Source organism: Malurus melanocephalus, unplaced genomic scaffold, assembly GCF_030028575.1.
Source record: "Malurus melanocephalus ecotype Western Australia unplaced genomic scaffold, MMel_1.1 scaffold_0, whole genome shotgun sequence".
Taxonomy (NCBI): domain Eukaryota; kingdom Metazoa; phylum Chordata; class Aves; order Passeriformes; family Maluridae; genus Malurus; species Malurus melanocephalus.
In genome coordinates, this window is record NW_026623232.1 from 5083114 (window position 1) to 5104900 (window position 21787).

General features: G+C 43.4%; 2 protein-coding genes across 6 annotated transcripts in view; both read left to right on the forward strand.

The window, feature by feature from the left end:
• Positions 1–8: 8 nt before the first annotated feature.
• On the forward strand, positions 9–5390 carry FCF1 (FCF1 rRNA-processing protein). The gene is made up of 8 exons (XM_057372960.1): positions 9–80; positions 169–236; positions 394–465; positions 1056–1204; positions 1610–1682; positions 2567–2654; positions 3104–3198; positions 5001–5390. Exons 1-8 carry the CDS (start codon positions 78–80, stop codon positions 5047–5049), a joined length of 597 nt encoding a protein of 198 aa, XP_057228943.1. The 5' UTR covers positions 9–77; the 3' UTR covers positions 5050–5390.
• Positions 5391–10375: 4985 nt separating this feature from the next.
• YLPM1 (YLP motif containing 1) overlaps positions 10376–21787 on the forward strand; it is a 37095-nt gene continuing 25683 nt past the window's right edge. For all 5 annotated transcript variants that reach the window (XM_057373084.1, XM_057373156.1, XM_057373243.1 and 2 more), the window contains exons 1-4: positions 10376–11402; positions 16649–16885; positions 17865–18059; positions 19200–19936. In XM_057373084.1, the coding sequence (XP_057229067.1) occupies positions 10416–11402; positions 16649–16885; positions 17865–18059; positions 19200–19936 (2156 nt within the window). In that variant the 5' untranslated portion in view covers positions 10376–10415. The remainder of the gene's footprint in view (positions 11403–16648; positions 16886–17864; positions 18060–19199; positions 19937–21787) is intronic.

The following is a 21787-nucleotide window of genomic DNA, read 5'->3' on the forward strand; positions in this document are numbered from 1 at the left end:
GCGCTCCCGGGGCGGGGCGCAGTGACGCACCAAGGGACACCGGCGGCGGCGGCGGCGGCAGGAGCGGCAGGATCAGCATGGTGAGCCGGGAGCGGGCCGGGAGAGGGGGGCTGGCTGGGATCGGGTCTCTCCTCAGCTCATCGCGGCTGTGTGTCCGTGTGCTTGCAGGGGAAGCAGAAGAAGGCGCGGAAGTACGCGGTCATGAAGCGCATGATCAGCCTCCGGGATGAGCGCCTGTAAGTGTGGCTGCGCTGGGCCCGGTCCCGCGCGGGGCCCTGCAGCGTCCTCATGGCCCTCTTGAGAGAGGCGGGAGGAGGTTCCGGCCCAGGGCTCTCCGCCGCTGGCAGCCCGTGCTTATCGCTTGGCTTCACTAGTGCCTGTGTTTCWTTGCAGTAAAGAAAAGGACCGGGCAAAAGCAAAAGTGAAGAAGAAAGAGGACCCGAGCGCTATTAAAGAGCGGGAGGTGTAAGTGCTGCCGACGCTGTGGCGGGGGAGAGAAGAAAGCGGGGAGGGAGGGCCGGCCACGCTGCAGGGTGGAATTGAAGGAACTGAAGGTGCTTCTGAGCAAATYTCAGAGTAAGAAGTTGTGTCCCAAACCGAAGGATTGTGCTGGGGAGGCAGCAGRAGACCTGATGGGTCTTTCTGCTCATTATCCCCTATCGCTCTCTACAACTTTCTGAAAGGTGGTTGTAGACAGGTGGAGTTTGGTCTCTTTCTCCAGGCAACAACTGGCAGAACGAGAAGACATATTCTCAAGCTGTGCCAAGGGAGGTATAGATTGGMTATTAGAAAAAAGTGATAAAGCATTGGAATGCGCTGCCCAGGGAGATTGTGGAGTCACCATCCCTGGATGTGTTTAAAAAGAGATTGGATGTGTCACTTGGTGCCATGGTTTAGTTGAGGTGCTAGGGCATGGGTTGGACTTGAGGATCCTGAAGGTCTCTTCCAACCCTAGGCAGGGTTCTGTGATTCTGTGATTCATTCTGTGCAAGTTGTAGGATTGGACATGATGTTAAATGCAAGTAACTGATATGAATTCTTTGTCTTCCTGTCAGCCCCCAGCATCCTTCTTGCCTGTTCTTCCAGTATAATACACAGCTAGGCCCCCCTTACCATATCCTGGTTGACACTAACTTCATCAACTTCTCCATCAAGGCCAAACTGGACCTAGTGCAGTCGATGATGGATTGTCTCTATGCTAAGTGTGAGTGTCTGCACCAGCTTCTTCTGACCACATAGTGCCACAATGTGCTTGTAATGTGTTTTGTCAACCTCATGCCACTGGCTGAGAATAACAAATCTTGAAAAAAGAATATGTGCTATAGTCATGGAGCTATGGTAACCCTGGCAATGTCTCTTGTTTCAGTCAAGTAATGGTTTTAAATGCTAATCTCAGTGAAGGTAGAGTGCTAGTAATTTAAAAATCTAAAATTACCATGGCATGGCTAAACTCAGAGGTTCTACATTTCAGTATCTTGCAACATCATCAGTTGTCACTGTAAGTAATATGTTATAGAGCTCCATGATGTTTCCAGGACATGTGGGCAGTATGGAGRGGTCTAGGAATAAATACTACTTTGTTTTCATACAGGCTTTTTTTTGCATTTAGGTATTCCATGTATCACAGATTGTGTAATGGGTGAAATTGAGAAGTTAGGACAGAAGTACCGTGTGGCATTAAGGTAGGTGTTCTTCTCCATTTCTAGAACTTAATGCTTTACTATAAATAAATGAAAAAAACTTGCTTTGACCGGTGTTCTTGCACTTGAAAATGGTTAGGCAGTTGCAGAGTCCTGAACTTGGTATTATTTCTCTGGCTCTATGAGATCAGTACAATGACTACAGTTTTAGAAATTAAATGCTAGGCATGCATTCACAATATTGATCTGTAAATCTTGCACCTCCTCAGACTTTGAAAATAATGCTTTTTCCTCTTTCTCAAAAAATATTTTTTAAATTATAGAATTTCTAAAAATTAATAAAGAAGTGACCAAGGTCTTACAGACCTTTTCAGTCATACTTTGTGTTATTCCTGTATGAGTAGGTACCACATACTGATAATCTAGAGCCAGATTATTGTGTGATCTGTACAAAACTAGTCCAGTGTAGTTCATGCTCTCCACTCAAATGTATTCTTTATTTTTTATTTTGGTCTGCTGTATTGTAAAGTATATAAGGGCAAACTCTAAGCAATTTTGATTGCTCTTCAGAGAGGAGTTGAAGTGTCCCTTTTGCATAGTACAGATGATCACATACCAAAAGTTCCTGTTTTTTCCACAGATAACTTATTTCAAATTACTTTGTTTGGCAATAGCCTGACATTGTACAGATTTTGAATCCAACAAACCAGTACTAAGAAATACTTAACCTATAATAACTAGACAAATTGCATTCTTTTTTTGCAAGWCATTTCAGCTCACTTTTGTCTACCATTTACTCCATCCCTTCAGACCTTGTTTTGAGAATAATGTTCTGCATATCACAGAATGGGGTGTTCTTGTTCCTCCATACTGTGTTACTGTACTCTGGTCTGATTGCTGTGATGCTGCTTTTTATATCCCCACAGAATTGCCAAGGATCCTCGGTTTGAACGCTTGCCGTGTATGCACAAAGGAACCTACGCTGATGACTGCTTGGTGCAGAGGGTCACTCAGGTATTACCCTTTCTGACATTTTCTCTACTGTGCTAACATACTAAAAATTCCTGAACTCTCCTAATTACTGATTGACTTAAATTTCCCACAAAGTAACCATAAAATCTCACTAAGGGACAGTTTCAGTCCCTAGAACAACTTTATTTGATACAAGATACTGTCTTCCCTGAACATTGCTGTTGTATGGGACAGCATCAAGAAGCATGTAGGATGGGAAAGCTGTCAGCTTGAAAAGCTGGACAGAACTTCCAGAGACTTCTTGAGTCTATTGGACGAAGATAAGGATGTTACTAGTCTGCTGTGGAATTCTGTACAAGTCCTGATAATGCCTTGCTAAGGATGGTTAGCCTTRTGTTCAATGACCTCCCTGAACAGGAACGTTTAGTCAGCCATGACTCCTTTCTATGGGTTCGCTGGTGTTGAATCTGACTTGCAGTCTCTTTTTGCAGCACAAATGTTACATTGTGGCCACAGTGGATAAAGAGCTCAAGCGGAGAATACGAAAAATCCCTGGAGTGCCTATAATGTATATTTCCAGGCACAGGTAAGGACCTCCTGACAGRAAGGAACCCAGTCCAGAGCAATCCTTATCTGACAGGGACTCTGTCACCACATATTTCTCTCCTTCATTGTGTGTAGTGCAGGCTGCAGTAAAGAGCCTGTTGTTCGCACAGAAGTTAAACTACGGCTACTGCTGAGAAGAGATTGGTCACAGACTCGCTTTTATTGCAATCTACAYGTTCATTTGTCTTAACCTGGAATAGTTTCCTTAAGGCCAGTGTTTGCATAGATCAGTTTTGCTTAGCAGCAGCAGCAGCAGGACTACCAGGCAAATGCATTCTACAGGTTCTTGAGGAAAAGAACCTTTCTTGTTCCATATTCTATTTGGTAGCTTTGTGTATCCTCAGCTAAGAGATTGAATTTGCTTCTTAGCTAAAAACCAAAACAACTCTGAAGGATACTAGTGTAGTATGTTGGAAATGAGGAGCTTGATTGCTATAAATATGTAAAGTTTTAACTGATCTGTAACTGGAATGTGACTCAAAAGAGTTTTCTCTCAAAACACCTTTACCCCTTACTCACTCTGGCCATGAGCTTTTGGAACGGGCTGCCAAGGTGATGGAGTCCCATCCCCGGGGCTGTTAAAGAAACAAACATGGGACAAGGTGGTATTCAGTCCGAGGCTGGACTCCATGATTTTGGAGGTCTTTTTCAACCTAAATAATTCTGTGAATTATAAGTTGAATTCCTAAAGTTTTATCCTCTGTGGTGATCTACTCTTAGATCCTAAATCAGATCTTACAAAGCCACAGGGTTTTTTTCCTTCTCTTGAGATGGTGAGTTTTTGAGATGGCTAATTGCTGAGTTTAAGATGAAGAATAACAGCAACCTTATGAAGACTTTTTATTTTAGAAGCAATATTTTTCTTACTGGGGATCTGAGCTGCAGATAGAAATGCAACAAAGCTTTTTGCTGTTCAGTTTGCCTGTAAGCCCGTTGCTGCATGGGTGTCATGAATGAGTGCTTTAGTGCACTTAAAGAATCACTGGAAAARACACACTATTAAAAGCAGGTTTGAATGTAATTTGGAGCAATGTGACTTAACAGAGTTCAATGGCAAGGTTCATTCTTTTACTACATGGATGAAACATACAAAGGAGAATTGACTTATAAACACTTTAGAATGGTTTGCACAGAGAACAGGATTGCAAAGRAAGACACTCCCATTGAGTCACAAGGTTCAGAAAGGATCTTCTTGCTTTCCAAACTCCTGATGGAGTCCGGGTGCAGCTGCATACAGTCTTAGTCCCAGACCTGGTCAACAGTGTCTATCTTAATTGGATTTTCAGGCGTTCTGCTCAGGGAGAGATGCTGGTGCAGCCCACAGCAGTCCAGAAAAGCTCYAAGGGCCTCACTTAAGACCACTGCTAATAGCATCACAAGATGATTACTTTTTCTCATGCATAAATTTTACATTTTGGCCATAATCCAGATTGGTAACTACTATAGTTTCCAAAACTGGTAACAATGGTACTGTTTCACTCAGGCCACAACTCAGATAGGATTGTCAAGGGATGGCTGACAATTCATCCTTCACCGTAGCCAGGCAACAGGAGTTCCCAGTGCAGTCAGTGGTGTTCTCACCTTAGTCATGCAAGGCTTCCTGGTATGGTCAAGGGTCRCTTCACCACCCAACTCTACACAAAGGCCAAGGCCTAGCAGGAATCCCTGAGATGGTAGAGTGGCCCTGARGAGGAGGAGGAGGTGGGTGTAGAATGCACCACCACAGTGGGGAGTGCAGCAGTGTGGAGTACGTTGTCTTCATAAGTTTTTCTTCTTTCTCAGATACAATATTGAGAGGATGCCAGATGATTAYGGAGCTCCCCGATTCTAACCTGTCAAGTCATCTATGCCAGGACTGTGAGCCAGGATAAGGGTCCTTCTGATTCCAGCCTTCCTGCTTTCTTCTTTTGTTGGAACTCTGCTCATAGGACTGTGGATAACACCAAACTGACATTTTAACCTTGATTTGCTAAGAAAAAGCTATTTTGAAGAATCTGGTATTATTCATCCATCTTCTGCCTTGGTCTGATTAAGTACAGCTGGGAGAAGCATATGGGAAACAGAGGATGGCAGTGTCCAAAATGTGTCTAGCTCTACATTGGGACCATTGGAAAAAGTGATATCACCATTCTGAATTAAATATTGATGATGCAATTCTGGCTGAGAATGAAACCAGATGAGATTTTTCAAGTTTCTTACTGGTGCACCTGCAGTGGGACAGGTATTCCTYTGGGAAGCTGACTCACACCTGTTTACTCAAACATCAGAATCTTCATTCTGGACAAGAGACACAGTTGGTGGCCATCTCTGGAACAGCAGTCCAGATTTTAATTTGGAACTGATGGGTTTTTATTCAACTGCACAATGAATGAAGTTTGGTTAAGTGTCTTGCTCAGACTGCTATTTCTGTACTGGATTAGCTGGCAGCCCAGTCCTTTTGCTTACATTTAGAGGTGGTGGAGGGCAGGGCAAGGTTGGGTYGGGACAGGTCTCTCCCTTGTGTTTGTTTGGGTGCCATGCACCTCAAAGCCTTACCACTCTTGTTACATATCAGGGACAAAAAGGGAAGTGTCTTAACAGGCAAAGGTATTAATGTGGGCTGGGAGGACAGTCATTGTGGGAATAAAGCAATGGTTGCAGATAAGAGTCTTCCAGAGACCTGCAGAATTTGCTGCAGGGAAGGAATTGGTTAGAAGAGGGAGGGAAAAGAAATGGTTAGCCACATGAAGAAATGCAGGGGGGAAAGTATTTCAAAACCATAACTCTGCATTCTCATATCTTCTCCATTATTCCTTCTTTTTTAGCAATGTAATTAGCTCTTACGATCTCTGTTGTGTGGTGAGGAGAGGGTCACCAGGAGCCAACATGCCAAAGCACACTTCGTGGCCAAAATGGTGTAGTACAGGAGAACACTGAAAATTTATACTGTTAGTATGAGAACATTTCCAAACCTTAATAGAGCTATATTCTGTAGTCCTTTACAATGGTTTGGCTGCAGACGTGGCCACAAAAGCCAAAGAGCATTCTTGCCTGTATCAGAAATAGTGTGGCCAACAGGACTAGAGAAGTGATCCTCCCCCGTTCTCGGCCTGGTGAGGTCACATCTTGAGTCCTGTGTTCAGTTCTCATCAGGGCCTCTCATGACATGAAAAGACATTAAGATCCTGGAACATGTCCAGAGAAGAGCAGYGGAGCTGTGGAAGGGTCTGGAGCACAAATCTGATGAGGAGCAGCTGAGGGAGCTGGGGTTGTTTAGTCTGGAGAAAAGAAGGCTCAGGGGAGACCTTACCACTCTCTGCAACTACCTGAAAGGAGGTTGTAGCCAGGTGGGCATCAGTGTGTTCTCCCACATAACTGGTAACAGGATGAGAGGAAATGGCCTCAAGTTGTGCCAGGGGATATTGGGGAAAATTTCCTCACTGAAAGGGTGCTGCCCAGGGACATGGTGGAATCACTGTCCCTGGAAGTGTTAAAAAATAGATGAATGTGGTACTTAGAGACATGGTTTAGTGGGAGATCTGGCAGTACAGTGTTAATGGTTGGACTCGATGACCTTAGAGGTCTTTTCCAACCTTAATGATTCTATAACATGTATGTATGCTCTRTGCTGGACAGCATGCAGTGAAGATAATTTCTTGCCCTTGGGAAAAATTCCAACATCCTAGTAACTTCCTTGATAGCACCATACCTCTACAGATACTGCASAAAACTTCGGGAACACATCAGACCTACCTCTCATGCTGTCTCTTCACTTGTTGCAGGCTCACCTATTAAACATCCCTGAAATAACAGCATACTAACACTTTGAAAACTTAGCCCCTTCCAGCCTATCACTATTGAAGTTTATTTTTCCACTTCCAGCCAGGAAGAAAATTGCCCACAATGCAGAGATTTTACAGTTAGTGCATAATATATATGTTTCAAAAATACTATCCTTAGTTTTTTTCTCGCAATCCAATCCACATTTTTTAAGATAAATGATCAAGTATTGTCATGAACACTTGAAGCCCATGTTTAGTCAAGTGAGGATTGAGAAAGTTKTAGGATTCTGTAACTTCATAATAATTCTAGTTTTGAATGACTTCTTTGAGTCAATAGTTAACTGGAATTGTTCCAGTACAAATAACTTCACTTGAATTAACCTAAATGGAAGAAGACTGGCAAAGAAAGGAATGGACATTTATGATAACATTTGATAAAGATTTTTATCTTTAAAAAGTGCAGAAGAGGTCAAAGGCACAGCGCCTCATGAATTTGGGGAACATACCTGCCAGCAGAATACCTTTTGCAGAGACTTTATGAAAATATATGTATGTATCATGAAGTGTGAGCAGGAATCAAAGTAAATGTGTGCATTTAACTGAAATCTTTTATTCCTTTTACTCTGCCTTSTTTTAGCAAAAGGAGGAGGAATCTGAAATAGGTATAAGGCCATTGCTAAAGATGTATTAGGAGGCTGGGAGGCTGAGCAGCACAAAATATTGGCAGTGAGCAAACCTGKCAGGAAATTTTCATTAATTGAGTATAGTTGATAAGACAGAAAACATGGCTATTTGACCCTTGGCTCAAAGAGCTTGGTCAGAAGATAAATAGGACAGGAGAGGACTACCTAGCTTCTACAGTGCCAGGGAACCTGTGTACCAAACACTTCGTTCAGAGGAAAATATTTACTCCATGCACACAATGGCATCCCAGCATCTGATCYAAATTATACTATGTCAGATGAGGAAAGATCATTGTCAGAGGAAGGAGTTGGGCAAGGTAGAACATTTTGATGTTCCCACAAGCAAAACACTGTCAGTCCAAACCAAAAGAGAAATTCCTTCCTGATTCAGCTCTAGCAGTGGGTTTAAACCTGCACAAGATTAGATATCAAACAGATGCTTGCAGTGTTTCTTAGTAACTGGAGAACTCAGCCTCCCCGTTAACATCCTGTCTCTTGCTGTAGCCAGTTTCCATAGCTTCAGAAGACAGAACGTTCAGGAAAACCACATATAGAAAGTGAATATATGCAAAGAATGGTAGAAAATAATTTCTGTTCCTTTCTTGAGCCACCAGAAGTTTTAAGATTACTACAGCTTTACCAGATGAAGACATTTAAGCTGCCAATCCAAGATGGACACTAGTTAATTGGGGAATAACTGAAATTTGATAGTGTTTAGAAGCAGGAAGAACGAGCTATTTTAAAGAATGAACCAAGACCAACATGATGGYACTCTTTAATGTTACATACTGAATAGAATAAAAGAATAAAAATAACATATTCTGAAGAATAAGAGGGCATAATGTGAACTTAACRGGGTTGCTTTAGGACAAGGTAACAAGGGTAAAGCTAGTGTATCTTGTCTGGTGGGAGTCAACTGTACTGCAACCCAAACTAGATTTGAAAATTGGAAAAGCATCGGTCAAGTTATTTGGAAGTTACATTTTGGCTTCCACAATATAGGCTGGAAAACAATTGCCCCTGAAAGTGTTTATCTATTCCTTCCTCAGGGAAGTAGCAARTCTCTTGACAATATTGAGTAACCACAACAAACAGCAAGAATAGTGGGAGAGACCTGCCTGCAGGAAATAACGATTAACTGATCACAAGAAAACTCACTTGGAGTAAATAGATCAGGAGCATAAATTAAAGGATGTTTGCAACACGAGTTCCCTATTTGGGAAGGACAGACTTTCAAAAGTCTAGTGAGTAAACTGGCCCGTAGAACTCAGGCATATAAGTGCTAAGTACCAGTACAATGAGCAGGAGATGGGGGTTAAAATCACGAATGCTTTCTGAAAGTCATTCACTGCAAGAGAAATCTAAACAGATCATGCTAAACAGAAAAGGATCAATAGCTGCTTATAGATGAAAAGAACGAAACTAAAGAATAGAAAAGGCAGTTCTRTAAGTATTAAGATAGTTTTCCTAAAGATTTGCATCTCATTTGAATTCACAATCAAATATTTTCTTGTAAATTCAGGGTGTATGTCCTCTGTGGATTTCCTGAAATTAAACAAGAAATAAATAAAAAGTCCAGCTTTTCCACAGGAGAGGACAAAACTTTTTCTCTACCTAATAATGAGGTTTTCTTGATATTTCTCCTGACTGAAAAGTCTTAGGACTTCTCCTCCACACCTGCCTTTCCCCACTGCCAGGGATTCTTGATTCAACAGGCATGAAATAGAGATTGAACATGACAAAAATTGCTMAGGTTTTCTGAGAAGGAGAGCAAGCAGTGACACACTACAGTGCTGGTGCGCTGCTGACCCAATGCCACCAGCCTTCACTGTCCAGCTACTTGAATTCACACACCCACGTGCTTCTTCCTTACCACGGCAGTTCAGCACTTGGCATTAATCATTGCTAACTGGCTACAGAATATATTTGTATGTTTAACTCATACTTGAGTGTGGGAAGAGAGAAAGGAAAAAAAATCTTTTCTTCCCCTCAAGTGCAGTCGCTTCGGAAATGTATGAAACTATTTCATATGTCCACTGCTTCATTTTTGTATCTCAAGTTTATTCACCGGCATATTCCCTGGAAACACGATCATTCATGGTATTCTAGGGATGGATCAGCGGAGATGGATCGCATCGCAGGGTTCCCGTCCCCACGCAGGGGCTGCATAACCATTTWGCCTTTGAGCGCCTTTCCCGGACCAGGTTCACCGGGACCTGTGGCCGTGTTATGTCATACTTCAACCGCTACAACTGATCGCCTCTGCCCTCGCTCCTCCGGTGACCGGCCCCGGGTTTGCCGTGGGTGCAGAGGCACAGCGACACCGCCAGTGAGCCACAGCCGCTGCTGGCTGCGGGGACAGGCAACAGGAACACGGCCGCCCCGGGGTGACCCAGAGCACCGGCGCCACCGCCCCAGGGACACCATGGCRCGTGGGAGCGCCGGGCTCGCCATACACAGCCTAGCTTGTGCTACACACAGCGGAGGCCTTCGCGTCGGGCTCCCCTCTGTCGCCTGCCCCGTCCCGTCCCTTGTCCCGGGCGGGCCGTGGTGCTCCGGGCTCRCCTCCGCCCTCGGCCCGGCGCTGGAGGCAGATGCCCGCCAGGCGGCGCTGCCGGCGCGGCAATCCGCCCAGCGAGGCGCTCTGGCGCGACGCTCGCGCTCGACTGCCCTGCGGGCCGGGGCCTCCCCGCGCAGGCGCTGTGCGCCGCCCGCCGCCGCCGCCGCGGCCTGTGTCCGCTCCGCGCTCCGCCATGTACCCGGCCTGGGGCTTGTACGGGGCGGCCGGGCACTACCCGCCGCCCCCCACCTCCATCCCGCCCCCGCCGCTGCCCATCCCACCCCCCAGCGTGCCGCCTCCCGCCGTGCCGCCGATGCCGCTGCCCAGCTACCCGCCGCCGGGGCCCGCGCCCCCCGCCGCCGCGCCGCCGCCCGCCGGTTCCTCGGGGTTCCTGAGCCTGCAGGAGCAGCACCTGGCCCAGCTGCAGCAGCTCCAGCAGATGCACCAGAAGCAGCTGCAGTCCGTACTCCTGGGCCCGCCGCCGCCGCCGGGGCCGCCCCCGCCGGGGCTGCCGCCGCCGCCGCTGCCCGGCTCCTTCACCGACTGGCAGCAGCAGCCGCCGGTGCCGCCGGTGCCGCCGCCGGTCCGCAGCTACCAGAAACAGTATGCCCACCGCGAGCCGCCGCCCCGCAAGCCCCCCTCCGCGGCCCGGGACCGCGACGGGCAGGAGCCGCCGGCTGGGCACGGTGACTGGGGCGAGCCGGTGCCCGCCGAGTCGGTGCCCATGGACATGGAGCTGTCCTCGCCGCCGCAGTCCCCGCAGCCCGCCGCCCAGCCCTACCTGCCCGCCGCCCAGCCCTACCTGCCGCCTCCCCAGGCCGAGCCCTACCTGCCCCGGGGACAGCCCTCCCAGCCGCCCCCCTCCTTTTCCGAGCCCCCTCCCTCTTACCTGGAGCCCCCGCCGGCCACCGCCTCTCAGCCCTACCTGCCGCCTCCTGCCCAGGGCTACATGGCGCACCCCCAGCCCTACCTGCTCTCCTCCCAGGCCTCTCCTTCCCAGCCCGCGCAGCCCGCCTTGGCCCCCTCCATCCCTCCCCCGGCCAAGCCATCGCAGGCTCATTTCCCCCCGCCCCAGCCGTCCTTGCCCCCGCCTGTCGCTGCCCAGCCGGAGGCCGCGCAAGGTGCCGCCAAGGAGGGCGGTGGCACGGAGCAGCCGGACCCCTCCACCATGACTCCCCAGGTAAGGCGGCCCGGCTGGCAGCAGGGAGTCGCCAGGACAGCAGCGGTGATGAGCCGCTGGCGAGTACGGAGTGTTGCAAAGTTCCCCGAGTAAGGGCAGTTAATAAACACCCCGTATTTGCATAATGTGTAAAGGGTTTGGACACAACCATTATTGTCTAGTATGACACAGCTCAGGGGAAGCTGCTTTATCCAGCGGACGTGGTTGGGATGGAGCAAATTKTTATTTCTCGAGAGCAATTGAGTTGTTCAGGGAAAGGTGTAAATCCTGGCTTTTATTTTCTTGAGCATATGTTGGTCTCTGGAAGATGTGTTCCAAAGTACAGCACGTAGGCAACCTGCACCTAACCCCTGTTGGCTTTGTCTGGCCTGTTGTGAGATGCAGCAATCCGTTGCTTCTTGCACACTGTGGGATGCATGTCACTTGTCTTCAGTGATTTATGTAGTTTTCTTAAGGGGTTGAGTTTCGGTTGTCTGCCTGATCAGTGTAAAATTGTGACTATTTTAATCTTATCACACATAGTTAAAACTGCAAAATTGTTTCCGTTATAGTACATACTTGCCCTCTACTTAGACTTATCCACATTTTGTGCTACATGTGCTTGATCTTCTAGTATAAAATTAGATTGGGCATTGGAGGGAAATGTTCTGACATGCCTTTTCACTTTTGAGGTGAAAAACGTTAATGCTGTGTGCTTTTTAAGTGTACACTAGGGCCAAAATACCAGCAAAATGTTTGTATGCTTCACTTCCTAAATGAGACTGTTTCCAGTGAATTTGATGGAGCCATTCATCTGCATTGTCAGGGACAATCCAGTGGCTTAAGGTTAAGCATGCACAGCAAAGCACATGTGTTGAGGCCCTCAACTATGTACATGGGTCAGGCAGATTGACTGAGGCTTCTGCATGAGTTGTCTTACAGAGATCCACCTGCAAGAACAAAATTGAAGTGCATGCTTTAAAATTTCTTTATTTAATTCTGTTTTTTTGACAAATTGGTATTAGGATTTTCATTTGAAGCTAAACTTGCAAAAATTCTATTGTGTCACATTAAAGTCACTGACACTTTAAATKTGTTAATTGCTGGGACATATTTTTAATTGTATCTATGGAAATGTCATTTTTACATTGGTACCATATAACTAATTACTCCCTGGCAAAATAGTTTGTTTCATTTAATTTTATAAAGGTTTTGTACAGTACTAATTAATTTTTTACAGCGATAGCAACAGGACTTAATTTTTTAATGATAAAACTAAAACCACAAAAAATCACATGTGGAAAGTGGTGGTAATTTGATATTGAGGCAGCTTGCTGACTTCTTAAGTTATTGAGCTCAATAATAGAACAATAAACACTCTCCATAAGAGTTGCAAGTAATGCATTATTGTGGTGTACATGGAAGCAGCAGAGTACTGCTGAAGTTTACGTTGTCTGGTTTATGAGTGTTTATATAGGAAGATTCTATCTTGAGTAGTTTGCTTGCTCATTCACAATTCAGTATTAATTCAAAAGGAATATGATACTTTTCTGGACATAAATTTATTATAACAGTTTATATCTATAACACATAAATATAAAGATTTTGGTCATCTTAGGCTTGGATTTGGAATAACAAGTTTTTACACAATAGAAATAGGAGAAGCCAAGTGTAGTGATGCTTTCTTGTTAATAATCTGAAAAGCTGAGTAACAAAACAGTGTAATTTATCATTTGGAGTGTCCTATTAAGCCRTTGTTTAAACTGGCAATTGAAAACAATTCTTTCTGTTCTCATCCCACAGTAGCAGTGGCTGCAGACATATAGATCAGTGTTTTTCTCTTAACTTAGAAAATATTATGCAATCTGCCATGAGTGGTGTTTTTATTATTTTCTTTTCCTGTGTAAAATACTGTTCTTTGCCTTGACAGTATTGTGAGTTTAGTGTAGTTTCTTCCATGGGTGTCTRGCTGGATTAAATTGCTGGGTTCTTGTCAAGTCCATTTAAAATATCTGTGGGATTTCCTTAATGTTCCATCTGATACTTGGGTAATGTATGCTGCTATTTGTTTGCAGTATCACAGAATGGGTAAAGTTGGAAGGGACCACAGTGGTTTATCTTAACCTCCTACTCAAGCAGGGTCATCTCAGAGCACATAGCRCAGGGTTGTGTCCAAACAGCTCAAGARTATCTTCAGTGAGGGAGACTCCACAACYTCTCAGGGCGACCTGTTACAGTCAGTTCTCAGTCACCTGTAGAGTAAACAAGTTCTTTCTCATATTCATGTGGAACAGTGCCTGTTGCGCCTTATCCTGTTCTTGGCACAACTGAGAAGAGCCTGGATCCTTCATCTTGACATCCTCCCTTCAGATGCTTGTGTACATTGATGAGGTCCCCTCTCAGTTGTCCCTTCTCAAGGCTGAACAGGCCCAACTTCCCCAGCCTGTCCTGATTAGAGAGAGATTCTCCAGTCCCTGAATCATCTTTGTTGCCCTCCAATGGACCTGTTCCAGGAGCTCCATGTCTCTCTTGTCCTGAGGAGCCCCAGAACTGGACAGAGCACTCCAGATACGGCCTCACTGTGTCTGAGTAAAGGGGCAGGATCACCTCCCTGAACCTGCTGGCAATGCTCTTCCTACTGCAAGTATCTGTGGGTACATCTGTACCCATAAATATGCATTTATCTACATCTATTAAAGCTACCTTAGCTTTACGACCTCACCATTTAGCAGGCTGCTGTGCTCTTTAAACAGCCCCTTCAATTTATAAAGGATGGTAAACCATTTTTTTGCAATTTTACCCGGAAAGGACCTAGGGTMCTCCCACATAGATGTGTTATGTTATGGCCCAGGGCCACCTAAATGAACATTGGAGTAATCTTTCAGTGTGGGCTTTGCATTAACATGTTTGGTGGTATGTCCTGTGGTCAGGAGCTGATAGTGATGGTTTCAGTGTTCCTGTAAAATATCCCAAGCTTAGTCTCTTGGTCAGCCAAAAATGGAAAAAGACCTATTTTGATGCTGTTATTTTCCTTGGGCTTATGGATTATAACTGGATTTGAAGAATGACAAGTCCAGTTAAATGACAAGTCGTTGTGAGGAGGTAAGCACTCAAATAACTGAACTCTTCATCATCAAGAATTTTCTACRCTAGCACTTCTGTTTTGCTCTAAGATGTAAAAATCTACCTTTCCACTTTTCTCGTGCTTTTCAGATAGAAMCTGTAATAGTTGTGTCACTGACTTACCTGCTGAAAAAAGTAGGTAACAATGTTATCATAGCTCTGAGAAACCCTCTATTGGCTCTGAGTTCTAGCCCTTTGTACAGTTGGTGGAACAAGGAGGAAACAAAATTGATCTGTGGAGACAACAATTTAGTGGCAGTAGAACATGTGCTCACCCATCATAGCATCTAGCACCATGATGGCAAATCACCTTGTAGTGCCTTTTGAGATGGATATTGGATCAGGTTTTGGATAGCTGGGAAAGTATGTTTCTCCCTTGAGTTGCACTTATTTCAGCATGTTGTTGAAGTTTTCTGACAGAGTCCATGCTGAAGTGTGAATGCACATCTTCCACCCAAAACTATGGCAGCTCTTCAGAGATATACTCTTGTTAAAARGATTAATGGCAGGAATAACTGCACAATCAATTTAAAGTCTGTGAAGCAGTCTCTCCTTTCATTGACCTAATTCCCAAGTTACAGAAATATTTTTTAAAAAGTACAACTCTACGTTTTGTGTTTGCTACCAGTAAAAAAGACAAACTGATTCCTGATATGAGCATGACATAGGTTTCTAGAGGAAAGTTACACTTCTTTTAAACCTGTTTTAAGATAGGCAGAGTGATTCACTTGTGAGAAATCTCCTCAGACAGCACTTACTGCTTTAATGTTGTCACACTTATTTTAAAATGTCTGCATCTTTTGGAATCATCTGTTTCTCACTGGGCTTTATATACGTGTTTTTTCTTAGTTGTGCATGCTTGGATGGAAAGGAAGAACAGACAATATAAAAGATGGACATCAGTCACAGATTCTCAGAGGTGATAGAGTTGAAAGCACAAGAATGGTTGCACTAGGTTAAACCAAAAAGTACAGTATTTTATCATTCTGTTTTTGACAGTGACTAAAAGCAAATGGAAAGAGAACAACTTAAAAATCAAATGTATAGCAATACTTCCCTAAGATATAGGAGCTGCCTAATCTGTAAACGGTGTATTTATTTTTAAAATATGTAGATTTTTCTTTTATGAGCATGTGGGGCTGTGTCTTGAAGCCACAAAATTTTAGCCCTTGGAGAGTTCTGTAGCAGTGATTCCAGTGGCACAAGACCGTGTCAGGTGAAGAGCAGCTTCCCACATATGTCTTTCTATTAATTTGGTGTCTGATATTTCTCAGAAGAGATACAGAACTATGGGTACTTACTCAGGTCTTTTTAACTACTACTTAAGTGTGGAGATAGTTATCTTTAGTCCTTTCTTCTTTATCTTAGTGTCAGCTTACTTACTTTTTAAAGCTATTGTCATCTGTCTTGAGTACTCTTAATTCTACCGTGAAATATTTAACACTGAAAGTTTATTATTTCTTAAATGGGTAATTTTTTGGGTGCAACCTTATGTACTTCCCTCTTCAGCTATTGAATGAATCAGAATTAATGAGAATTCAGATGACATGTAATTCTCACTGTACACTGGTTCTGATTGTTCTTTTCTCTTTCCATAACTTTATTTAAACATCTTTACCACAATTTCTCAGCTGTCATTTTCAACCTACTTGATGTCTCTGTTCACCTCTCATGAAGTGTTCTTTGTTCATCCTCTTTATCTCTTCTGTACATTTCCTCCTTTATCGCTTTACTGCTCACTTACTCCTATTCACCATCTTCCCTTCATTTTATCTTTTTTAGTCTCATAATAAGTACCTGTAGTTCTTAGATATCAAAAGCTCTAAAAACAATATGGTACTTATAGCATGTCTGTAGTAATTTTGCTTATTATTCCCTGTGCTCCAGATTTTTGTTAGCCTACAGTTATAGAATAGTGAGCTAGCTGAGGTTAAAAGTAAGTTCTGTTGTGGGTTCTATGCATCACGTAGTGGTTTCTGAATTTTGATTTGATCTTCTGACTCCATTGCAATACTGTTACTGAAGAAGTAAGTTTTTCCTCAAAACAGTTTTAAAAACTTCTATGGTATGACTCTAGTGACTGTCATTATTTTCCATTGTTTTTCTTGTGAAAACTGTCTTAGAAAATTTACGTCTTATTACAGGAACAGCAGCAATACTGGTACCAGCAGCACCTGCTTAGCCTGCAGCAAAGGGCAAAAGCCCACGCTCAGGGACAGCAGCAGATGAAAAGTCCAGTACTGAAGGATGAGCAGAGAGCAAAGTCTGAAGAAGGGAAAATTAGTGCTTCAGGTCAGCAGTCTGAACCTCCTCCCCTTAATGAATCCCTGCCTYCAGCATCCAAAGAAGATGAGTCTTCTCTTACATCCACTGAAACTCAGGTAGGCTTTGTAAAGCAATGCCACTCCATTTGTATCCTAGACAGGCCAAAACCCTAGGAAAATTAATGCCATCAAATTTTCATGTATACTTTGTAATAATAACAAAATATTCTGAAGCAGTCCTTAAAAAAAACATTTGCTAAAGCTGCACCAATTAGAAAATAGACTTCTTGTATACAGAATTGTATGTTCACCCACACATGCACCAAGCAAGTCTGAGCTGACTCCCCCACGCCTTCTGCRGCATTGTCATCTTTGTCTGCGAGAACACTTCATGATACCAAAGTGCAAAATCAGGTACTCAATAGTTGAGGAATGCAATGTTAAGATACTATTTCTTAATTTCTCTCTGGCAGTTTGTGAGTTCTGGCTCCCCTTCTCTCTGTGTGTTAGAGTTGTTCTGAAAGCCAAGAATTTTGCGCAGAGATTTATTTGTCAGCATGCTTAATAACAGTTACTGCATAAGAGATGGAGATCATGATTGATGTTTGAACAGTAGGGTAGTACATTACCCTGCAGTATGTGGTCCACTTTAACTTTCAGCATGCAGATTCCTACAAAGTGGCAAAAATAATGCACTTGGTGTAATTTTACCTAATCTTGAAACACCACTGTTTCTCATTATGTTTGCTGTGAGCGACAGGTAACAGATTTTCATTAATCTCTTTCCTGTGGATAGTTTCTTTATGTATGAATAACATCATACATTTGTATGATGTTATTCAAGTAATTGTCATCAATTGTTTGTTGTTGTTATACAAGTAATTGTCATCAGCCTAACCTTTAGATTAGACTGTTCACATTAAGAAAAGGTGAGATAAAAATCGGCCTTCCAGAATCTGTGGGTGGCTGGAATACTGAAATAGTGTTAAAGTAAGGAACTATGAGGAAGTTCCTGTAAAATGTGTAGTGACCAAGTGCATTTCTTCTCTGACAGAAGCAACTTTCTGTTATTTATAATATTTGCCTTTTTCTCTAGCTCAATATTGAACCTCCTGATGATCCTGAGGAAGATTTGAGATTGCAGCAATTGCAAGCGGCGGCAGCTCAATGGCAGCAGCACCCCCATCATCGTGTTGGATTTCAGTATCAGAGAATAATGCAGAAGCATGCTCAGCTGCAGCAGATAGTACAGCAATATCAACAGATCATGCAACAGCCTCCACACTTAGAGGTGAGACATTAAGGAGGTTGTGTTTGATATACATCCTGTGCGACCCAGCACTCACGGTCTGCTGAAAAATATGTAGTTGAGTAATTTGTGATGATTGGCTCATTTGTCTAGCTATTTTTTCTGCTTGGGTAGGAGTTTATATCCACTTCCCCCACTGTCACTCAACTTCAGAAAAAAGAATTGACAGATGATGATGAACCTTCAGTAGGATGAGAAATACAAGACTTGACACTTCTCGTAAGATTTTTTAGACATACCTGGGTGATACAGGAGCAAAGCTGAACACGTTATTGAATTTATTCGGCTTTAAAATGTTTTGCCACTGGAGAAGCAATTGAAAGAGGTCAGGTAAACAGATGATTGCACAGAGTGATTTGGAAGCTACTCTTTTTTACAAAAGTAAATACACACAATGATAAATATAGATGCCAAAAAGAGTAATGTAGTAAATGTAATTAAGAAAATCACTGTCTCACATTGTTTTTAACTCAAGTAATCAGTTGCAACCAGTGCTGCAACCTTAAGCTTTTAAGTAGAAGTTGATTACTCTACTAGAGAGTTCAGTCAGCTTTTACTGGGTTGGTAGAGTTCATACATTAAGTATTTCTTTGTAGTTTGGGCTGTCTGCTTTTCTTTAAAAAAAAATCTCTTCAGGTAAACCTTAAAAATCTCAGGCAAAATCAAACCATGAATATTATGATAKCCACATATAATGAAAGGCAGAACTCCTTGAAAGAATCTTCGTTGTGCAAATGAGAAAATCTGGCAAAGGCTTAGAGAAAAATAATTGCAGACAGCTGAGGCAATTCTGAGCAGGTTAATAGCAAAAACTGAAATCTTGAGAAATAGCCACATAGTGTATACATGTGAAAATTGATTTGGGTTTGCCATTTTGAGGATCCAGTAATAATACTGTTTATRCAGATTATATAGACGTAGTATATAGTCATAAAATGTATAAATTTTTCCAGTGACTTTAGATGTCACAGTTGGTGTTTGCTTTTGTTTCAGAGTAGTTCTTCCTCAAGCTTCTGGCCAAGTCAGAAATTGTGATATTACAAGTGATATTGAAATATGTGGCTCTGAGAGTAACTTGACTATCTAAGGTATTTTGAACCTATTCTTGTCATCTCATTGCAGACAATGTCAGTGGACATGCAGCTGCGACATTACGAGGCACAGCAAAAACAATTCCAACAGCTTTATAAAGATTGGGAGCGATCAATGAATCAACAGTGGCAGCATCAGCTTCAAACCTACCCTCACAAAGACCAGCTTCAAGAATATGAAAAACAGTGGAAAGCATGGGATGAACAGATGAAGGTCACTCAGTCCCATCTACAGGAAAAAGTGACCTCACTCCAAAATCTGAAGAATCARTATCCTGCAAATGCTTCGCTGCCACCTCCATTTATCCCATATTCCCAAACTGGTCAAGGTGGCATTCCTATTATGCCTCCAACCTTACCTTCAACTACACCTCCCCTGGTTCCCCCACCTCTCTCTTCTGTTTCTCAGTTATCCAATTCCTCTGTCCCTTCAGGATCCAGTTCTCAAAGCAGTCAAGCTCCTGRAACACCAAGGCCAGCTCTCCTTCCCACCCCTGGTACCTATCCATCAAAAATAGCTAGTTCAACTAGCTATTCACCTTACCATTCTCAAGTAGGTTCATCCTTTGGCTCATCAGACCATGGGAAGTCTCATCTTAGTAAACAAACTGTATCTATTTCATCTGAACAGCAGTGTGGGGAACTGAAGGGCACTTCTGCAGTGTCTTCAACACACATGCCTACTGTGCAGGATAAACCAGTGAGGTCAGGTGGACTGCTTCCTGATCCTCCTAGATCAGCACGTTTTGAAGGCCCCAGAGGCCCTAGGTAAGAATGTTTTTGTTTATTGATGCATATTCCAGGCTACAAGATTAAAGTGATTTATTAAGAAATGAAACATACATCTTATTCTCAAATCTTAGGAGGTTGTGTGAAGTGTGTACTTGTACAGCGGAGGTTTTGTTTTTAACACATGTTCACCACACTCTCTGTATTTGTATTTATAAAACAAGAATATATAGATGACTTTCACCTGAACATTATTTAGAGTAGATGGAACTTTTTTCAGGGGGTGCTGCACCCTTTTCATTCCCAGAGACACAATACTCCTTTGAAAATAGGAAAGCTGTTGTAAATGTTCTGTGTGTTTTTGCTGATTTTATACCTGCTATATGATTTAATCCAAGATCTTGTTTTTTGAATGTTTTTCTTTAATGCATGATATCAGGTTGCAAAAATGATGTCTGTTCTGTCTGGCCATTAATTCGAGGTGGGTTGGTGTGATGTCCACTGAATCAAAGGACAGCAGCGTTATGTTTAATTGTTTCTATCCTTGCATACTCTGCTGGACTTTACACTAATATCATCATGTTTTTTTCCCTTCTCTTTGCTTCCAAAGTGATCAATCATAAATAATAATTTGTGGATTGCTAGCAATGTACATTTGCATGAGCGTACAATGTACATTAGCAATGAACTATATAAAGGAATAATCGTCTACTTCCGGATGGTTTTTAAAAAGTGTTGTTTGTATTCCTGGGGATTTGTTGGATGTACAGTTCCAAACAGACCATTTCCATGACTTGCTAGTAGTGCGCATCTTTTATGTGTGTTGGTTTAGAGCTCAGTGATRTGCAATGATAGGCACAGGATGCAGTTGTCTTTCTGGGCTGTRAGCACACATTTTTGTTCACATCCAGCTTTTCATCCACCAGCACCCCCAAGTCCTTCTTGGCAGGGCTGCTCTCGATCTGTTTTTAGCCCAGCTTGTATTGAAACCAGGGGCTGCCCTGACCTACATGCAGGACCTTGTACTTGGCCATAAGATGTTCCCATGGGCCTACTTCTCGAACTTTTCCAGGTACCTCTAGATGACATCCCATCCATCAGGCATGTAATCCACACCACTCAGCTTGGTGTCATCTGCAAACTTGCTAAAGGTGCACTCAGTGCCACTKTGTATGTCACTGATGAAGATATGAAACASTGCTCATTCCAGTGGAGATGTCTGAGAGACACCACTTGTCACTGATCTCCATCTGGACATTGAGCCATTGTCCTCTACCTTCTAGATGTGACCATCCAGCCAATTCCTCATCCACCAAATAGTCCCATCCATTAAATCCATACCTCTCCAATTTAGAGAGATGGATGTTGTGGGGTCCATAACAAAGGCCCGGATAGATGGCGTCCATATCTCTTCCTTTACCCACTAGTCACTCCTTCATAGAAGGTCGCTGTGCTGGGCAAGCAGGAGTTGCCTTTGGTGAAGCCATGTTGGCTGTCTCCAATGACCTCCTTGTCCTCCATGTCCCTTAGCGTAACTTCTAGGATGATCTTCCCAGACACAGAAGTGAGACTCATGGATCAGTAGTTTCCAGGGTCCTTCTTCCTAGCCTTTTAAAAATGGGTGCAATGTTTCCCTTTTCCCAGTCAGCAGGCACTTCACCTGACTCACAGTTTTCGAGATACAATGGAGAGTGGTTTGGCAAATACAGTAGCAAGTTCCTTSAGTGTTCTGGGTTCCATCTCATCAGGTCCCATAGACTTACATATATTCAGGTATTTCAGGTCATCATGAACCTAATCTTCTCTTGTTATGGGAGTGACTTTGCAACCCATAGTCCCCGTCTTTCAGTCCAACTGCTCAAGAGGCATAGGGTTTTCAGTGAAGACTGA